The sequence below is a fragment of the Tympanuchus pallidicinctus genome, unplaced genomic scaffold (assembly GCF_026119805.1).
Source record: "Tympanuchus pallidicinctus isolate F22 unplaced genomic scaffold, pur_lepc_1.0 scaffold25, whole genome shotgun sequence".
NCBI lineage: Eukaryota > Metazoa > Chordata > Aves > Galliformes > Phasianidae > Tympanuchus > Tympanuchus pallidicinctus.
This window is the reverse complement of record NW_026294742.1, coordinates 3177994-3195732: the sequence shown is the minus strand read 5'-3', so window position 1 is coordinate 3195732 and position 17739 is coordinate 3177994. Positions and strand designations below refer to the sequence as shown.

The following is a 17739-nucleotide window of genomic DNA, read 5'->3' as shown; positions in this document are numbered from 1 at the left end:
GGTCACACCTTGGCTTCGAGATGAGAATCTAGCAATAGATTTGAATACAAGTTGTGGTCACACAACTGAATGGGAAAGTGCTGATCAGTGTAACTGCAAAGTTACAAAAGATGCTCTTTTATTTCACCATAAGAGGTGCATTTAACCACAAGAGAGATGTGAAACTTGTAGCCAAGAGTGAGGCTCAGGAATAAGAGGACAAAAGTTTAAGTGTCTTTTTAGTATAAAGTAGCAGCAGTAAAGGATGCTTTCCTGAGCACTGTACAGACTTTACTCTCTATACAAGTGCCTCACGAATTTTGGCTTTTAACCTTAGAAATCCCCTTTTTCTCTATTAATCACTTGCTCACAGACTGATTGCTTGACAGTAGGGACCACACTCTTCAGAGAAGAGTAGGCCAGCATTGCTTGGAATATTGGCTGCAGGTCTAAGATGCAGGTATTCCTTGTTATTCTGAGATCCCCATGTAGCTTCCTTTACAAATGCTTTGGTTGCCTATAAAAAGGATTGTTGGTGACTCTGTTACCGTTTCATTTTGGGCACACCAGAACAGCACGGTTCTGTTTTGGCTTTAAAGGGAGATTCAACATAAGGCTGTAATGTTAGAGCTTGGTGGCACGGACAACCACCGAGTGCTGTTTGGAGGATTGGGTGTGAAGAGCATCATGGGTATCTGTTTGCCTTTTATTAAATAATTAAGAATATAGATGATGGCTATGTAACCTGTAGGAAGGCTACCGTGTTTATTTAAAACATTACTTTAATGGATTCTACTTGTGTAAATATAAAGAAAACTGAAACATTGTAATACAAAAGTAATGAAGATAAACTTTGGTAATACGTGAGCACATTGCTAATGCAAACAAAAAAGGCCTTCAGTATTTCAGTCAGAATAACCTTGAAGAATATTATCAGATGTACCTCGGTATCTAATTTCTAGTGGACGTGTAGGGAAGAAACACCAAGAAAACCATATAGGTGTCCTAAAGTTTCATTTCCTTTCTGCTTATCCTAGGAGAATAATTGCAGAGTGGTCTTCCAAAAATTACAAAGAGGAAATTAAAAGTACTGCAGAGGAAAGACAATGTCATTGTTTTCCTAGTGATTATTTCTCTTTGCCTTCCTAGGCTTCTCTGGAGGGGATGTTACTTGCCTCTTCCATTGCTGTTATTCTTCAACATGTACTGTGCAAATACGTATTTTTCCTACAGGTGTGCATGACTGTCACAGCTGAGGTGGATATTTTGTAATAGTCTGTGAAAACAAAGTGGAAAAAATGTGGCAAGGAGCTAAGCATTATTTAGATCCCAATAATGAAAGGTGAGAGCTGCTCATTATTGAGGGTTGAAGACAGACAGGAGGAGACAGATGAGCTAAGTTCAAAGCGTTATTTTGATGCAGAAAGTGGTTACCCAGCTGTGCTCAGGTTAAGGCTAAGGAAAAAAAATAGATCTTGGTTTATTAAAATACCTTTTAATTACTGTTGGGTTACGGAAAAGCCTAGAGCTAAGATGGAATAATATACATATTAAAATATTTTTATAGAGATCAGCTGGGTTTAATGCCAGCCATAACATTTAACGATAACAAAAAGTCTCTGAAAAACTTGATTTATTTATTTGATCCATGTTCTCTGGAAGCTTAGATTGCAAATTGACACCAGCCAAAATAGATGGAGTAGCACTAAGATTGGAAACAGCAGATTTCTGAGGTAGGACAAGAGAGAGGAGTTTTTTCACCACACTCAGCTCCTAGAATTGTGATGCATGAGCCTTCTTACTACCTTCTAGCCATTGGTAAGTCTTAGGAAGTTAGCTTGCAGGGAGCAGTCACAAGTGACTTGCTGCTCCATAGATGAAGGCACTTAAGAATGATGCTGCTGAACACACAGAAGTTCACAGACAGGTGTTGTTAGGGATTTGGCATCTCCCTGTCCACTAAAATGTGGCTATGCTAGTTTGGATGAGAATGAGCATCAGGTTCTTGGTGAAGAGTTAGCATAGTTGCTTGTCTGATCTTCTGCTTTTATGTATATGCAACATAGTCACCTTGGCACAGTACACAACAGCACGAGGGAGGAAATTTTGGCTGAGGAATTAAAGGGGAATCCCTACTTTTATTAAAAAAACAAAAAACCAAACAGATGGTACCCAGTTCAATGCATGGTGAGATGTTGAAACACGTTGAGCACCATACTGGGACCTGGTTAGCAAAAATCATAGAGCTGTTCACTGTTTGTTTTTGATCAACCTATTCATTTAATTGCAGGGAATAACCCCTTGTTTTGTACAATTGCAGGCTTCCTCATGATCCTTCAAGTGAAGTGAGGTTACTCACTGGAGTAGCTGATGAGATCAAGAAGTGATGTGTAACTTTGCTGTTAGGCATAGCATACTGATTGCCTGTGCTCAAAAATCAGAAGTATGAAGGAAATCTCACTCAGAGACTTCAGGTTTCCTTTAAGTCGGAGACTTAAAGGAAAACGAAATACATGTTGGCCTGAAAGGGAATGTATTTTTCACCTGAGATTCCAGAAATGGGTTTAATTACTGAAATTGCACTGCTTTTCTCTGTCTCCTCAACACCCTTCATCACTTCATCTTTTTTTTTTTCCCCCCTAACATTTTGGTAACAGTTTGGACACAACTGTATTTTTTGCTGTGTTTTATTTCATAAGTATACAATCTTGTTTGTGTGAGTATCTTACACAGCAACACAGAAGTCAGTATCTAACCTGTATTACTTATGTGATCACAGCTGCTTCTAGCAAAAGTATGTATTGAAGGATGTTACTGAAGGGAGCTCATCTAACTTGAGCCCTCACCTGCATTATTAAGAAAAATGAATCTGTACCAAGGAACGCCAGCTTCCTTTCTTGCAGGCACTCAACAGTACAAAAACAAGGACAAATTCGTTATGGAAAATTCAGTTATAAACATGAAACATGCTTTAGGAGAACCTCCTGGGCAGTGGAGAGAACAGTTATCTGACAGGCAGACTTCTTAGCCAAGCAGGGCTGTGCAACTTATTTGGCTGGTCTAACAAATCCAGGCTTTTGTGTGGGACACCCAGAAGTAGTGTTCTCATTGCAGAAGAGCAGCCTAATGAAGATGAGGTAAAAGATTTAATGACCCGTCTCCTCAGCCAGGTTGTGGATTGGTGTTCTATGCCAGCCCAAAGGGATGAAAGGAGAATCAGCCACACCTTTTAAGTTGAACACAATATAGAAATGATCTTCAGAAAAAGATCTCAGTTTGTTGCTTCCCTCGTTTGCTAAATCTAAATGGATGAACAGATATAGTAATTTCCCAAGTGGCATTAGAAATAGTGTAGCTATTTATAAGTGATTTTTGGCATTTACAAGAGATGGCATTTGTGTACAAGGTAGGCTGGAGAAGGGGAAAGTCAAAGAAGTGCTAAGTTCTCCTCTGCGGTTGGATGGCAGACAACTGAGACTTGTCCAAAATCTTTAGACAAGATGGAGTTCCAAATATCAGTGTGGAATTTTACTAAAATGCACTAGCATGAAGACTGAACAATTTATGAAAAGGAAGCTCTTTGGTGCACTTCTTTTTCAGAGCTGATCACTCTTACACTTTGCAGTTGTGGATGGGGTATAGGCAATGACAGTGTCCTGAGTGGGATCCAAAAAGCAAATTGGCAGTGTACGTGGTGGACAGTAAATTAGGTTTTAAAAGCTCTTTCAGGCTTAATAACTTGAAATGAGCTCAAATATGTAGCTCTGAGGTGAGAAATACATTAAAAATGTCATTGTTCCAGAGGTAAAGTGGAAGAGGTAGCATGAAGCACAGATTTGTGAAAAATGACTTGTAGGAAGTCATACGGTAACAAAGACAACAGTCTATGGCTAAATGTCAAACCACTATAACTAAGATGACTGCTGGATAGCAAGACATGTTAGGTCACGATATGGCAACTTGATTATTTGAAAAGAACACTATCGTTTAGATTCCTATTACCAGCTCAAAACCTGCCAAGGCACAAGGTGCAGTTTGCGATGGCACCCTGTGTTTTCATAACCATGCCATATACGTGTGCATACAGGACCAACGTTTCACACTGCTGCTCTCCACTGACATCACTGCTGCTGCTCTGCTGCTAAACAAGGTCATGCTGCATTCCCACTCAGCATTCTGATGGATGGCACGTCGCTGCTTTGAAGACGAGGCCGAGCTGGCGCCGCTCCATTTGAAAGCTCATTATCCTACACACGAATAAAATGGCCACACGTCACAAAAAGGACGGAAAGGTCAAACGAACATTTTTAAACCTGAAAATGTAAAGCTACTGAAAACGTTTTTATTTCCCCTCTGGCAGTCCTAGCAGGCAGTTTGCAGCTGCCAGCTATGACGTCCAGCCTACAGCTGAACCGGCTGCAGCCCCAGCTATTACAGAATGAGTCATTTCTGCAACGGGCTGGGAAAAGAAAATAAATAAATAAGCTACAGGACAGGCTGCAGACACGCTAGGTGTGTAGGGCGCTGCCCGAGTGCTGAGGGCTCTCCTTTTCATCGCTTCGCCGGGCTCTGAAGAGTCCCGCGACCCTGCCCAGTGTCGCTCTGTGGCGGGCAGGGCGGGCCGCCGCTCACAGCCGTTACCCGCTCTGCTCGCGGGTGACGCGCGGCTGCGCCCCTGCGGAGGCCGCGTCCCCTCAGCACCGCACTTCCGCCGGGCCGCGCCTCCCGATTGGTCGAGGAGAGGGAGCGGGGCGCGCGCCGGCGGAAGTGATGGTCACGAGGATACGCCCCGGCCGCGTTCAAACCTGGATGGCGGTAAAGTTGGGGCTCGCGCTGCCGGTGCTGAGTGGACGCGAGGCGGGAGCGCGGGCGGCGGTTCCGTGACGCGCGAACAGCGGTGTTCGGGCTCTGCCGGGAGGGTTCTGTTCTCCACCTACCGCCGTTCTCAGGAAACACGATTGTTTCGATGTTCTGAACGCTCTCGGCTGTCCAGTTGTAATAACCTTTGTTTCTATGGAAATATACCTGCAGCTTAGGTTCTCCTCCCACCTTCTTTATTCTTTTACTCCTCGCTCAAATGCCTCTCCTTTTTTCAGGTGCCCTTTTATACGAGATAGGCTGCCGGGATGCTGAAGTTCAAGCACAGTGCGCGCTCCACGGCTGACACGGGTCCTATGGAGCCCATTGCCAGCCGTGCCTCTCGCCTCAATCTGCTCTTTCAGGTAAAAAAATAACCACAAACATCTGTCTGCAGTTGGCTCTGCTCACCTCAGGTTTGTCTGTGTCCATCTCGGGTGTACCACAGCCCCGCTCTCGTTTGTGTGGATCTCAAAGCACACCTGTGGGTTGTGGTTGTTTTTTTGAGGAAGGGGTAAAGGAAGGAGATCAGCTGTTAAAGTTCATTTGCACGAAGTTGAGTTGTGCATCTGGTAATGTTTTAATATGAGTGGATTTTCCCACATAAAGATGGAATATTGCATTCTGTGTCTTCTGATCCACATCCTTTCCACGGGAGGTACAGCTGAGAGTTTGTCACGAGGTGAATTTCCGCAGCCAGCTGCTGTTTGATCCTCTGAGGTGCAACAGCTTCTCCTTCTGGAACTAATATTGATGCTGATTGCTTTTGTACCATGAATAAAACATATGGTGAGGTGTCAAGGACAAGCAGTCGGATCAGAGCCATCAGTGGTTGTAGATAGATCCAAGAAAGCTGTGATCTGAGCTTTAACAACCTTTAGAAGATTGCTTTGTCTAAAGGTAAAGTACGTGTAACAGCCATTACGTTTAGAAGTCCTGAGTTGATATGTTTACCTCGTGCTTCTGCACTGTTATTTGTCTCATCTCTCAAATAGTGATTTTTAAATGAATAATATATAATCTGTTCTATACATATGTTATTGATTTGGGGCTTTTCATTGTTGTCTGAGACTCCATCTGCTGTTGCTTCTTTTTTATTCCAGGGGAAGCCACTCTTTGTGACTCAACAGCAGATGTCTCCTCTCTCCCGGGAAGGCATCCTCGATTCTTTATTCGCTCTTTTTGAAGAATGTAGAAACCCTGCTTTAATGAAAATCAAACACGTTGGCAACTTTGTCAAGAAGTGTAAGTGCTCCTTGGAGTAGTTTTTAGGTGTTGTTTTAAAAGATAGTCATTAAGAACCTGAATATTTAAATTATGTTATAGTTGCTTAAATTTGTCGATGATTGTAAAGTAGGACTCGCTTCTTGCTTTCTGTGGGCTGACTCAATATTGCAAAGGGAACCTTGGCATCTTACTAAACTTTATTTAGGTCGAGAAAGGCAGATTGCAAGTGGCTTTTGAAGTGCTGCAACTCAGGACTGATATTAGGAAAAATTTCTTCTGAGAAAGAGTGGTGCTGCGCTGGCACAGGCTGCCCAGAGAGTGGTGGAGTCGCCATCCCTGGAGGTGTTCAAGAATGGTGGAAGTTTAGCATTGAGAGATGTGGTTATTGGATATGGTGGGGATGATGTTGGCAGTTGGTTTAGATGATCTTAGTGGTCTTTTCCAGCTGTAATGATTCTGTGACTCTAATGTTCACCTTTCCTAGGCTGTATTATGTTTCTAGTTGAAGAAGCATTTTTTGTTAATGCTGCATAATGTTCCAAGTACATGCAATAGAATGATGTTGAAAGCAGGACAGATGAGGAAAAAAATACATAGGAATTATTTTGCTCATACTTGTTTCTTTCAGTGTGAAGTAGTAGTTTCAGTTCGACGTTTTATCCATATTTTGCACTGTGTAACTTTTTAAAGTAGCAATCCTGTACTTCAGAAATAATTCCAGATGGATTAATCAGTGAGGGCTAAATATTGAAAAAGTGCTCAAATACTTAAAATAAACAAACAAAAAAAATTCATCAACCTTTCTGTTAAGAAACACAAAAAACTGGGTACGCAGTGATCTATCATGCTCTTTGTAAAGTTCCAACCAGCAGTTTTGAGTTGAGAATAATCGTCTGATAGAGCATGAAGAATTTTTAGAATGCTCTACAGACAGCAGTTATCTGTCACAGTGCATAGTGGTTGAGACTCCTCAATGGGAAACCTAAAGTAATCTCTGAAAGAAATGCCTGTGGTTGTTTGTTAGACAATGGACTAGTGCCTCCCACAGGCAGAGGACTGAACCCTGCCTCTGGACTTGCAGAACTTGACTGCCTCAAGCCCTGATATTTAGTGAATGTGCTTCGTATTGGCAAGGGATAGCTGGAAAGAAATTAGAAACAAAAGAGGCTATCAGCCTATGGTGTGATGAATGGGACAGAATTATGGTTGCTATGGGAACTGTCTTAGCATTTCCTGTTTCTTTTGTATGTACCATATTTCACTTTTAACTATGTATTAATAGTGTCTTTTTTTAGTGTTATATATACTGTTTTTTTTAAGAAGCATATTCTGGAATGATTTAACAATTCTTCAGAGCCTGGAATGAAAATATTCTGTTTTTTTTTTTTTTATTGTTGTTGTTTTGTTTTATTCCCCATAACGGATGTTGTGTTCATTATGAAGTGCCAGTTAGCTAACCTAAAAATAAATGTCTTATTTTTATAGATGCAGAGACTATAGCTGAATTAAGGGAACTCCAACCCAGCGTGAAGGATTTTGATGTAAAGAGCGTGGTTGGCTGTGGTCACTTTGCAGATGTAAAAGTAGTAAGGGAGAAAGTGACTGGTGATGTGTATGCAATGAAGGTGATGAGCAAGGAGTCTTTGTTGGCACAGGAGCACGTATGTATTTTTTTTTCTAATGGCAGAGGAACCATAAACTGCAGTTTGATGGGCATTTTCTTTTTCTCACTGCTACTATTCTTAAAAATAAATCTTTTATAAATTTACAAATTTCATTTAATGTAAGTATGGGATAGGAAGAATAATCTTGTATTTCAATGAAGTAGTGTGTGTGTAGTTTTGCTGTGTCTAAAAGCCATTGTCTCAGACCATGAATCCACTGGGAGAGGTGCCATGCAAAACAGGAAAACAGTCCTTGTCTCAAAGAGCTTATCATCTAAATTGTAAGGCTAGAAACAATACATGAAAAAAATTGAGTCTATTTCGATCAGCTTGATGAACAACTCAATATGGCTTAAACTTTCAGGTAACCTGTTCATTAAGTCCTTATTTCATTTTAAAGAGCAACATAGAATGTCAAGAGTGGATGTGATGGCAAACTGTGGTGACTGATATTCTACAGAGAGCCTCTCACTATCTTGAGAGACATGTAACTTGAAAACTAAAACAAAAAACCCCAAACAAACAACAGCAAAAAAACAACCCAGCAAGGTAATGATAATGAAGGCTGTTACCACAGTTTGTTGAGAAATGGAAGTTAATCTTCCACTGATAAGAGATGGCCTGTGAAAGGCCTCATGAGTCTGTACAGCAATATCTAAATTAGCTGTTCCCAATATTATGGCTGCAGTGAAGTTGCTCCTGAGATTCTCTAGTTTCCAGCATTCTTTGTGGCTGTCAGAAATGGAAATAAACTATAACTACTCTTGCTATGGCACAGGTTGGCAAGAAGAGCATACTGTGTTACTCACAATATGACACTTAGTGAAAGTAGGGAACAATAATCTAAATGAACTATCAGTATTTCTGTAATTTCTTCTTGTCCAGCACTATGTCTGAATAAAGGAATAGTTGTGATAACAGGATTTCAAGAAAAATTTGTATTTTAATATTTAAATGAGTTTATTACTAAATTCAACTGTTTACAAGGGTAGATAATGGCAAGTCAAGGGGAAATGGTTTTAAGTTGATTGAGGGAAGATTTAGGTTGGATATCAGGAAGAAGTTCTTTACCAAGAGAGCAGTGAGGTGCTGGAACAGCTGCCCAGAGAGGTTGTGGATGGGGCATCGAGGTGTTCAGGGCCAGGTTGGATGGGGCCCTGGGCAGCCTGGTCTGGTATTAGGTGTGGAGGTTGGCTGCCCTGCCTGTGGCAGGGGTTGGAGCTTGGTGATCCTTGGGGTCCCTTCCAACTCACGCCATTCAATGATCAGCTGTGAGGTGCTACCCTATAATTGTCCTAGCAACTTTTCTTCTTGTCTGAGATTTAGTTTTATTTTATTAGGGCCAATCCAGATGAGGTCACGATTGCACTCCAATCTGGTAGATACTTCACCAGTTTGAAAGGAGAGCTGACCTTTTCTTCAGGGACTATTCAGTGGCCAACAAACTGGACAACAGAAGGTGGGAGGGAACTGAAAGCACAAAGGAGTAATATTACTTTTTTAAAAGCACGCGTTACAAGGAAATGGTATTTAATGGTTTCTAAGCAATTTTTTTTATATAATGTCTTTGGCACAGGCTTGCATCTTTCTAAAACCAGAGAATTCTAATGTATTCTAGCCCATTCTCACCAGCATATAACTGAACATTTCCTTTTTTTGTAGGTGTCATTTTTTGAGGAAGAACGCAGTATATTATCTCAGAGTACCAGTCCATGGATTCCACAGTTACAATATGCATTTCAAGACAAGAAGAATCTTTACTTGGTAATGCTGGTCTTTTTCTTCTCTATTCACTGTTCTAACACTGTTAACGTTGTTACACTTAAGAACAGTGCGGTGTCTGAACTGTGCCTATGTTCTGCAAATTTTCCAGTGTTCCATGCTGCTCTTTGACGTGTATCCAGTGTGATATGGGAGAGTTGAATGGAATACCTTTGGTATATATAAACTATATCTCTCCCTCTAAAATTCTATGAAGGTTATGGAGTACCAGCCTGGAGGGGACTTGCTGTCACTCTTAAACCGGTATGAGGACCAACTAGATGAGAGCATGGTGCAGTTTTATCTTGCAGAGCTGGTTCTAGCCATTCACAGTGTCCACCAGATGGGTTATGTACACCGGTAGGTAATAACTGCTTTGCATTACACATAGTGTTTAGTCAGTATCATTCCAGAGCAAGTGTTCTGGAATAGAAAAATATTTTCCAGAGCAAGGGCTTATTTTTTTTTTTTTGGTACCAAGCAGTACAAGAAAGTAATGGAATTGTTAAAGTTGCTGTACCTGCTTGTTGAAAAGGGTGGTATAATATTTTGGAATAGTTAAATACTGCAAAACTTTCTAAAAATTATATCAAAGCATAAAGGCTGCAACTAATTCATATTGCTGATTTATCCCATTTGTTGACGGGTAGAATTGTACATTTCCTGTTTTGTAGATGTCCTTTTTTTAAAGGAAGATTTATTCCATCACTCCCGAGACTTGGGATGTGTCATGCAGTATTTCATCTTCCAAGCAGCTGTAATGGTTGCATTTAGATCATATAGATTATGGCTTTCTAGTGTAAAGTGGCTGCCTGGATTTGAAAGGTGCACGGAGTAAGCTGAGTCACTCTGACTTCCTTGTGTTACTGTGAAACTTCCCGTGCTCCAGTTTCTGCCCGTTGCTCCTTTTATTGTTGCTTGCCACCTTAAAGAATCCACCTCCATGAACTTGGCTCCCGCAGTTTAGATATTTATAAACAGTTATGAGATGAAGGCATCTTGTGATGATGAAGGGAATTTGACCAATTTCATATTTAATTGGAAGCAGAACAGCAGTGGGAAATCAGACTCCAGTAGTAATGCACTGTTAAGGTTTTATGCAGCTGAATATATGCTCAAGGGTAGCTGAAAATGGAGTTGCTCTTGTCCACCTGTGACACTGGGGAAAGACACAAAAAGGCACTGATTGCTTTCTTCTTGCTTCCAGAGATATCAAACCAGAGAATGTTCTTATCGACCGGACAGGGCACATTAAACTGGTAGACTTTGGGTCAGCTGCCAAAATGACAGTAAACAAAACGGTAATCATTCAAGTTTTGTCTATGACTTGTATGGATATTACAGTCAAAAAGAGAAAACTAACTTTATATGTGTTGCTTGATTATACCTTCTTCTTTCCTGTCCAGTATGGAATCTGGCTGTGGTGACATCTTTCCAGTTATGACAGGCTTTTCAAGCATAAGCTTGAGTATCTTTTGCAGCTCTCAGTAGACGAATATTCGCTTATTTGAGTTTTAATACATAAGAAGGGTTAAAGCAAGTCTGTTGTCCAATGGTGCTGCACTGCAATACCAAATCATCCTTCTAGAGATACTCACAGGTATTGAATATTATGTTTAAAGAAGGATGTGAACTTATAATTGTTTGTAATTGGACTGAAAATTATGTTTGCTGTAACTAAGGTGGCATAGTTTTGAAGACAGAGGAGCTCTTGATTAAAATGAGTCACATTCCAGCATTCTGAAATCCAGCTTTGCTCACAAAAAAGCTCTGTATTCATAGCTGTGAAGAAGTTGAGCTTGTATTTATAAGATGATTTTAAATTCAGGAAACTGCATGCAATTTCAAGTGATAATTTCAATTAAAATAGATCTAAGTGAGCATATGAAGTTATATATCAGATCCCTCACTTGTTTCATGATTTTTCATGTCTCGTAATGTTTTGTCAGTATTGTGACTCTTTATACTTTGTTTTCCTCGTTCTTTGTCAGTGTTCTCTGCATTGCATTTTCCTGTATGGTTTTTTCCTTCGTGTTACTTATCTTTTCAGTCTTCTTCAAGTTTCTGTTAGTATCCCTGCTGTTTTCTTTTACTCTTTTCTGCCACTCGGTGAAAAAAAAAATATTGCAGTTCTCATTTCTGAATTACCTTTTCCAAACATTGATGAAATTTGAACATTAGCTGATCCTGAACACAAGGCAAAGAGGTAGGGATGACACAGAATGAAGAAGGCCAGGGAATATTAATGTTTAAATGTGACAGGTTCTTTTTTTTTCAACCTTCAACTATGATGTTCCCATTAATAACAGAGTGCTCAGGTGTGCATGCTGCTCAACACGTCACTTTTCTGTAGCACTGTTCTTTTTACAGTGCTGCTCTTTTAACATCAGCCATACGTGGCTTTCAGTGACAGCTCTAATATTTGTACTCCTTTTTTATATCTAATAATTCCTTGTTACACTAACTTCAGTGTTTTCCTTATCAGTCTTGGTTACAATTACTTAAACTTTACCTGGAGAGCTGAAACCATGTCTCTTGTCTCAGGGAGTTTTATTACCATGATCAATGAACAGAAGTGCTGTGAATTCACTTGGAGTGTATTTGCTTCTATTCCAGGTAAATGCCAAGCTGCCTGTTGGCACACCTGATTACATGGCACCAGAAATGTTAACAGGATTGAATGGGGATGGCAAAGCTTCTTATGGTCCAGAGTGTGACTGGTGGTCCTTAGGAGTCATCGCGTATGAAATGATTTATGGAAGATCTCCATTCACTGAAGGAACTTCAGCAAAAACTTTTAATAACATCATGAATTTCCAGGTAGAGATCATTGCTTTTATGTTGCTGGGTAAAAAGGCTGTAACTAAAAACTAAATGTTTTTACAATTGAAAAAAGAAGGTAATGTCTCTTACTTTGTCATGTTAATATAAAGTATGTGTACTTGAAATGAAATGCTAAAAATCTTATATATACATCCTCATATTGTAAATATGAAGTGACTTTTTTTATAATAGCTGTCAAAAAAAATAAGTTTCTGCAATACATGAATTAATTTTATTTCTTTTTGGTCCATTTTTGGCAATTGTAACAGTAGCATCTCCAAAATAATCTAGAAGAAGGATTGAAAAGGTGATTTGATAAAGTTTCCTGGTGATGCTAAATGCTTCTGGTTGGTAAAGTAAGGGCCAGCTATGAGGAACTGAGGACTTGAAGATATAGAGTGTATGCATAATTAATATGTCAAGTAAAGTTAAATACATGTAAACTCCATGTGTGTGAAAGGATAGGTATCCCAACTTTAAACAGTGGTAGGTTTAAGTATTTTGATGTTATAATCTATAGGAACATTAGTTTAATTCTTAGAAACTGAAAAAGAAAAATAATATAAAGTGGTAGGAGTTTGTAGGAAAGAAAAAACAATCGTGCAGCTGGGAGAAAGTGAAAAGAAACAGTTCTCTCTTCTGGTATGGAAGTTAGGGGTGTTAGATGAAAGTAATCAGCTGCAACTACAGAGCAAACCAAAAAGGGCACTTCGTGTGGGACGTGGCAAAGTTCTCCCAGCGTGATTGTTGGCAGCTATTAAACATTTATATGGGTGCAAGGAGTGATTAAACAAATTCATACAAGAACGCACTGGTATTTGCAAATACCAGGACATCATCTGTGGTTCAGAAAATCCTAAGCCATAAATTCCTGGGAATTTGAGAGGATTTTCTGTGGATCTGTCTTGCTTTACTCTTCTAGATCATAGGATCATAGAATGGCCTGGGTTCAAAAGGCCCACAGTGCTCATCATTTCCAACCCCCTGCTGTGTGCAGGTCGCCAACCAGCAGCCCAGGCTGCCCAGAGCCACATCCAGCCTGGCCTTGAATGCCTGCAGGGATGGGGCATCCACAGCCTCCTTGGGCAACCTGTGCCAGTGCCTCACCACCCTCTGTGTGGAAAAACTTCCTCCTAATATCCAACCTAAACCTCCCCTGTCTCAGTTTAAGACCGTTCCCCCTTGTTCAGCATGGTGAACTGGGTCTTCTTTTTGTCTGGTCTGATATGGTCATTCCTGTCTTTTTCCTGTACCATAATAAATTTATATCAAAGTCTATCCACGGTGTTTTGTTTTTTCCCCCTCTTTGTGTGTTTATTGCCTGATGCATCTCAGTACATTGAAACTTAAGACTCTTACAGTTTTCCTCCTAAGCAGAAATTCTTTTCTTTCTAACCCAGAGATACCTGAAGTTCCCAGAGGATGTGAAGGTTAGCAGTGAATTTCTTGATCTGATCCAGAGCTTGCTTTGTGGGCAAAAGGAAAGGCTGGGTTATGAGGGACTCTGCTGCCATCCGTTCTTTTCTAAAATTGACTGGAATAATATCCGTAACTGTAAGTAAAATAACATTGCATTCATAAACAGTTCCTGATTTCTGGGTAATGTGAAAATCTGTACAATGTCAGTATTTAAGTGTGTTTGATCTGAGTCATTGTTAGTAATGAAACAGGACTGTGCTCAGGAGCAGGTGTTTTTAACAAAACAATTTGTTCTGGTTTTCAGACAGGATATGTTAACATCTCTTAGGTGAAAATTGTATAGTAAGGTGAGTTTTCATATGTTTCTGTATGAATTTCTGATGCAATTGCTGTATTACTGCGAGCACTAGACTGGAAAATCACAATGGCCTTCACATGTCTTTCCTCAGATTAAAATGCATGTGTGTTCTTCAGGCCTTTTCCACCTCAGTTTGCTCCATTTTGGCACTGGTATATTTTTATTGTACCTTTATCTTTTTTTCTTTCATTACCTGCTATCCAACTTTTAGATTTTTTTTTTAACCTTATGTAAGTGATAAAATGTCAGAGGGTCATAGGGAACATTGGTGGTTTTTTCCTCTAAGTTAATGTGACTAATATATGGCTACATATTTTGTCACAAATCTACTCCTACCAGTAGGAATGGATTAAAATCACTGAAGCAAATAATTTTCTAAGCAGAAAATTGTTTGTAACACTGGGGGAATAATGGAATTTAGTATTTGGAAGTACTGAGGCACCATTGTAAAAGCAAGCATTTTGCTTCCTGTCGACAATCTATGAGTGCCCAACTTGTGTTGGGTGCTATTTTAAGTTACTTGCTCTGTAAGATTATCTGTGCAAAGAACTTGTCTGCTTTATATTCTTAATCAAATATGCTCCCCTGTATTAAGAGCAATGATTGTGCTCTAATTTTCATGAATTGCTAAGCCAACGCTTCTGCTTTTTGATGACTATGTCAGCACTTCAGCTGTCAGTTCCACAGTAAGTTTACCTGCTTTTCTGTTGATTCACTCATTTTGAACTTGTGAAACTGCTGCTCTGTTAAATGCCATTGTTTCTGCCCTTTGAGAGCCACTGAACCTCTAATGAGAAATCTTCCTTATAATTTCAGCATGTATTTCCCAGCCTTCAGCTTGCTCTGCACTCTTTACCCAGAATCCAGTCTAAGCTACCAGTACCCATTTCTGAAATTTTTGTATTGCATTTTTATCATATCTTATATCTGGAAAAAAACAGTATTTAGGAAAAGTTCTGTTGTTTCCTTGGCAATTGCCTGTCCAGCGTTGCCACAACTGCACAAGTTAATTTGAGAGTGTTTTGCCATTTCATGTGATAACAGCGACTCTGATGGAACACTTCTGCCGTCATTATAAAGTTTGAAGTAGCCATTTGGGATTTAAAAACATCCTTTTTTTGGTCTGCAGCTGACCTGTGGATTGCATCATTCCCTGTAATATCCAGACCTACCTACAGTGAAGATTCATGCAGTTTTGACCCCTGACTTGGCTGTTACGTCTTGTACATCACAAAACCTCTCTGTAACTAGCACAAAACACAGCAGTCTTTTTGCTTTTAGTAGCAGATGCAGTGTATTTCCTATTGCTTTGCTCTCTGCATGGTTCTCTATCTGCTGGTCTATTCAGGATGGTGTCACTATCGTTCTATTCAAAAGCCTTGATAGGCTCTTCCTGAGCTGTCTAAGAGCTGAAGGTTTCTTTCTTATCTTCAGCCCCCTGTGACAGCAGTGTTTAACTGGAGCAGTGGCAACCTGAGGAAGTTAGGAAGCCAGCAAGTGTTGGAAGAGGCCACGGGGTTTTGATTTAGACCAAGGAATCTCATTTCCTTAGGTTAACAGTGTGAGATTTTGGGGCCATGGTGTATGAATTTATCTCCATCAAGTCAGTATTAAAGAAATTCTGTGTCGGCAAACTGATTTCTTTCTAGTCTATAAAAGCAATGATGTTATTTATATTTTGGACTGGAAAAGGTAGGGAAAAATTGGTACTCATGCCTTGCAAGTGTTCCAGTTATCACTGGGCACTCCAGAATAACCATTTTTAATGCATCACATTAGGTTAAGAAAGTGTCATTTCAAGTAGTTTTTCAGTGTTGCATTTTGTTGAGAGGGTAACCTCTGAAACATTTGACTTTTCAGTAAACTCCTTCCCAAAAAAAAACAGTTGCCTTTTAGAAAAGCTCCAGTCTTCCTTGGAATCAAGCAGCACAGGCCTATAAAAGCAGCTCTTAAGGTACAGAAACAGAATAATCCAGCCATTAACCAAAGGTGAACTTTGAATCTGTCTCAGCAGGAATTTCCTTTCTTCCTTAGAGTGTTTTACTGAAACGTGTCCATGGATCTTGCTTTCTGTTTTTGCTGATTTCCCTATTTAACAACTTCTAAAACATATTTTAAGAAATCTTTGAGTAGCTTCTTTTGATTTATTTGATAGAGTTTTCTGAAAATATTTCGGATTTTTATTTGCCTAGAGCGAACGTTTCCAGCCGTGTTTCAGCTAACAGATCAGGATTTTAACTGGAATGTTGCTGACTGGACTGTCTGAATATTTGATAAGTATCTAGAATCAGGTGGAACTTAGTGAGCGACATGTCTGGCTTATTGGCAACAAGGCTGCAGGTCTGAGAATTTTGTTAATCACATTTCTTGTCTGAAATCCTGAAATAGCATCAACTGTTCGACTGGAAACGAAACATCTGTCTTATAAAGGTTACCTGATAGATGGTCAGAAAGATCTGTCATAATCTACGTGATGCACGTATGTATAGCATAAAGACTCTTGGACTGCAGTCGAAGAGATCTTGAAATAGGAAAAGCATGTTTAATCTTCCATGAGGAAACCAAAGAGAAGAGAGGAAAAGAACAAAAATCTTGAGCAAACTGGAAAACCTCAGGAAGTGTTGAAGGGTGATTTTAGGCTGTTATGAAACAGGCAGGAACTCAGATCTCTTTGCTCGTAATTTGAGGCTCATCCTTATAAACACCAAATTGTCATTCAGTATGTTAACAGTTAAATGTTCTGATGTCTCACTTAGATGTTTGCTGTCAGAAAAATGTGTTGACTCGTCTCTCTAAATGGAGATCACTTTCATGTCAGCTGGAAGATGACTTTTATTAGCAGAAACATATGTGTTGGATCATTGCCTTGAGAGAACAGAAAAGATGCTAAGACATGTATAGATGGGTTAGAACTAATACAATTCCATTGTTCAGATGGTCTTAGACATAATATCCTTAAATTATATCAGTCAGACCTGCTGTTTTCTATTTTTATTCAATAACACTCTACTGAAATATGCCTCTTAAAACGTGAGAGTAACACCTAACCTACTTGAAAAGGCTCTGCAGATGCTTCTCCCCAGTAAGTATATATAGATCACCTTGTATGTCAAGAAAAGACACATTTTTATTCTTCAGAAGTGTTCTTACTTCCTATAAATTTCCTTTTTCATCTTCCACTGTCCCCTGGGAACTGCACTATCTCTTTTCTGAATTTGCATGAAAATATTTTGAAAGGAAGGGGAGATGCGATCGAGGCAGTGTTCCTTGAACTAGTCCTAAATGCACCCATCAGAAGGGAGAAACGCACACATCCATCCCCCAAATAAAACAAACAATGAAAAGAATCTTTGTTTTCGTAAGGGACATTTTATCTCATCTTCATGATAAGCTGGTTGAAGTACTGCATCATGTGTGGGGTTTAACTTAGCAACCCACAACACCCTCTTTTCCTCGAAAAGTCATGCTTTGGAACAGATGGAAGAGGGTTACATCCTTCCACAAGTGGGGAGGTATCTAGGCAAGCAATTGGCTTTTTTTAAAACATGCAGTTCCTTGCAAGATACTTTAAATGGTAAACAGAACATATATATTCATTTGTAATATATCAGAAGCAGGAAGAGGTCTTTATGCAGTTTGTAAGACTAGAAG

General features: G+C 39.7%; 1 protein-coding gene across 11 annotated transcripts in view; it reads left to right on the top strand.

Annotated features, from left to right (window-relative positions):
- The first annotated feature begins 4770 nt into the window (after nucleotides 1-4770).
- The window catches only part of CIT (citron rho-interacting serine/threonine kinase), a 72546-nt gene continuing 59577 nt past the window's right edge, over nucleotides 4771-17739 (top strand). For 7 of the 11 annotated variants that reach the window (XM_052689689.1, XM_052689684.1, XM_052689688.1 and 4 more), the window contains exons 1-9: nucleotides 4835-4974; nucleotides 5076-5201; nucleotides 5940-6081; nucleotides 7549-7724; nucleotides 9390-9491; nucleotides 9706-9848; nucleotides 10696-10789; nucleotides 12105-12308; nucleotides 13712-13865. In XM_052689689.1, coding sequence (XP_052545649.1) covers nucleotides 5106-5201; nucleotides 5940-6081; nucleotides 7549-7724; nucleotides 9390-9491; nucleotides 9706-9848; nucleotides 10696-10789; nucleotides 12105-12308; nucleotides 13712-13865 — 1111 coding nt within the window. In that variant the 5' untranslated portion in view covers nucleotides 4835-4974; nucleotides 5076-5105. Of the gene's footprint in view, nucleotides 4795-4833; nucleotides 4975-5075; nucleotides 5202-5939; nucleotides 6082-7548; nucleotides 7725-9389; nucleotides 9492-9705; nucleotides 9849-10695; nucleotides 10790-12104; nucleotides 12309-13711; nucleotides 13866-17739 lie in introns of those variants that run through there. The other 4 variants (XM_052689692.1, XM_052689691.1, XM_052689683.1 and 1 more) reach the window with 3 other exon arrangements.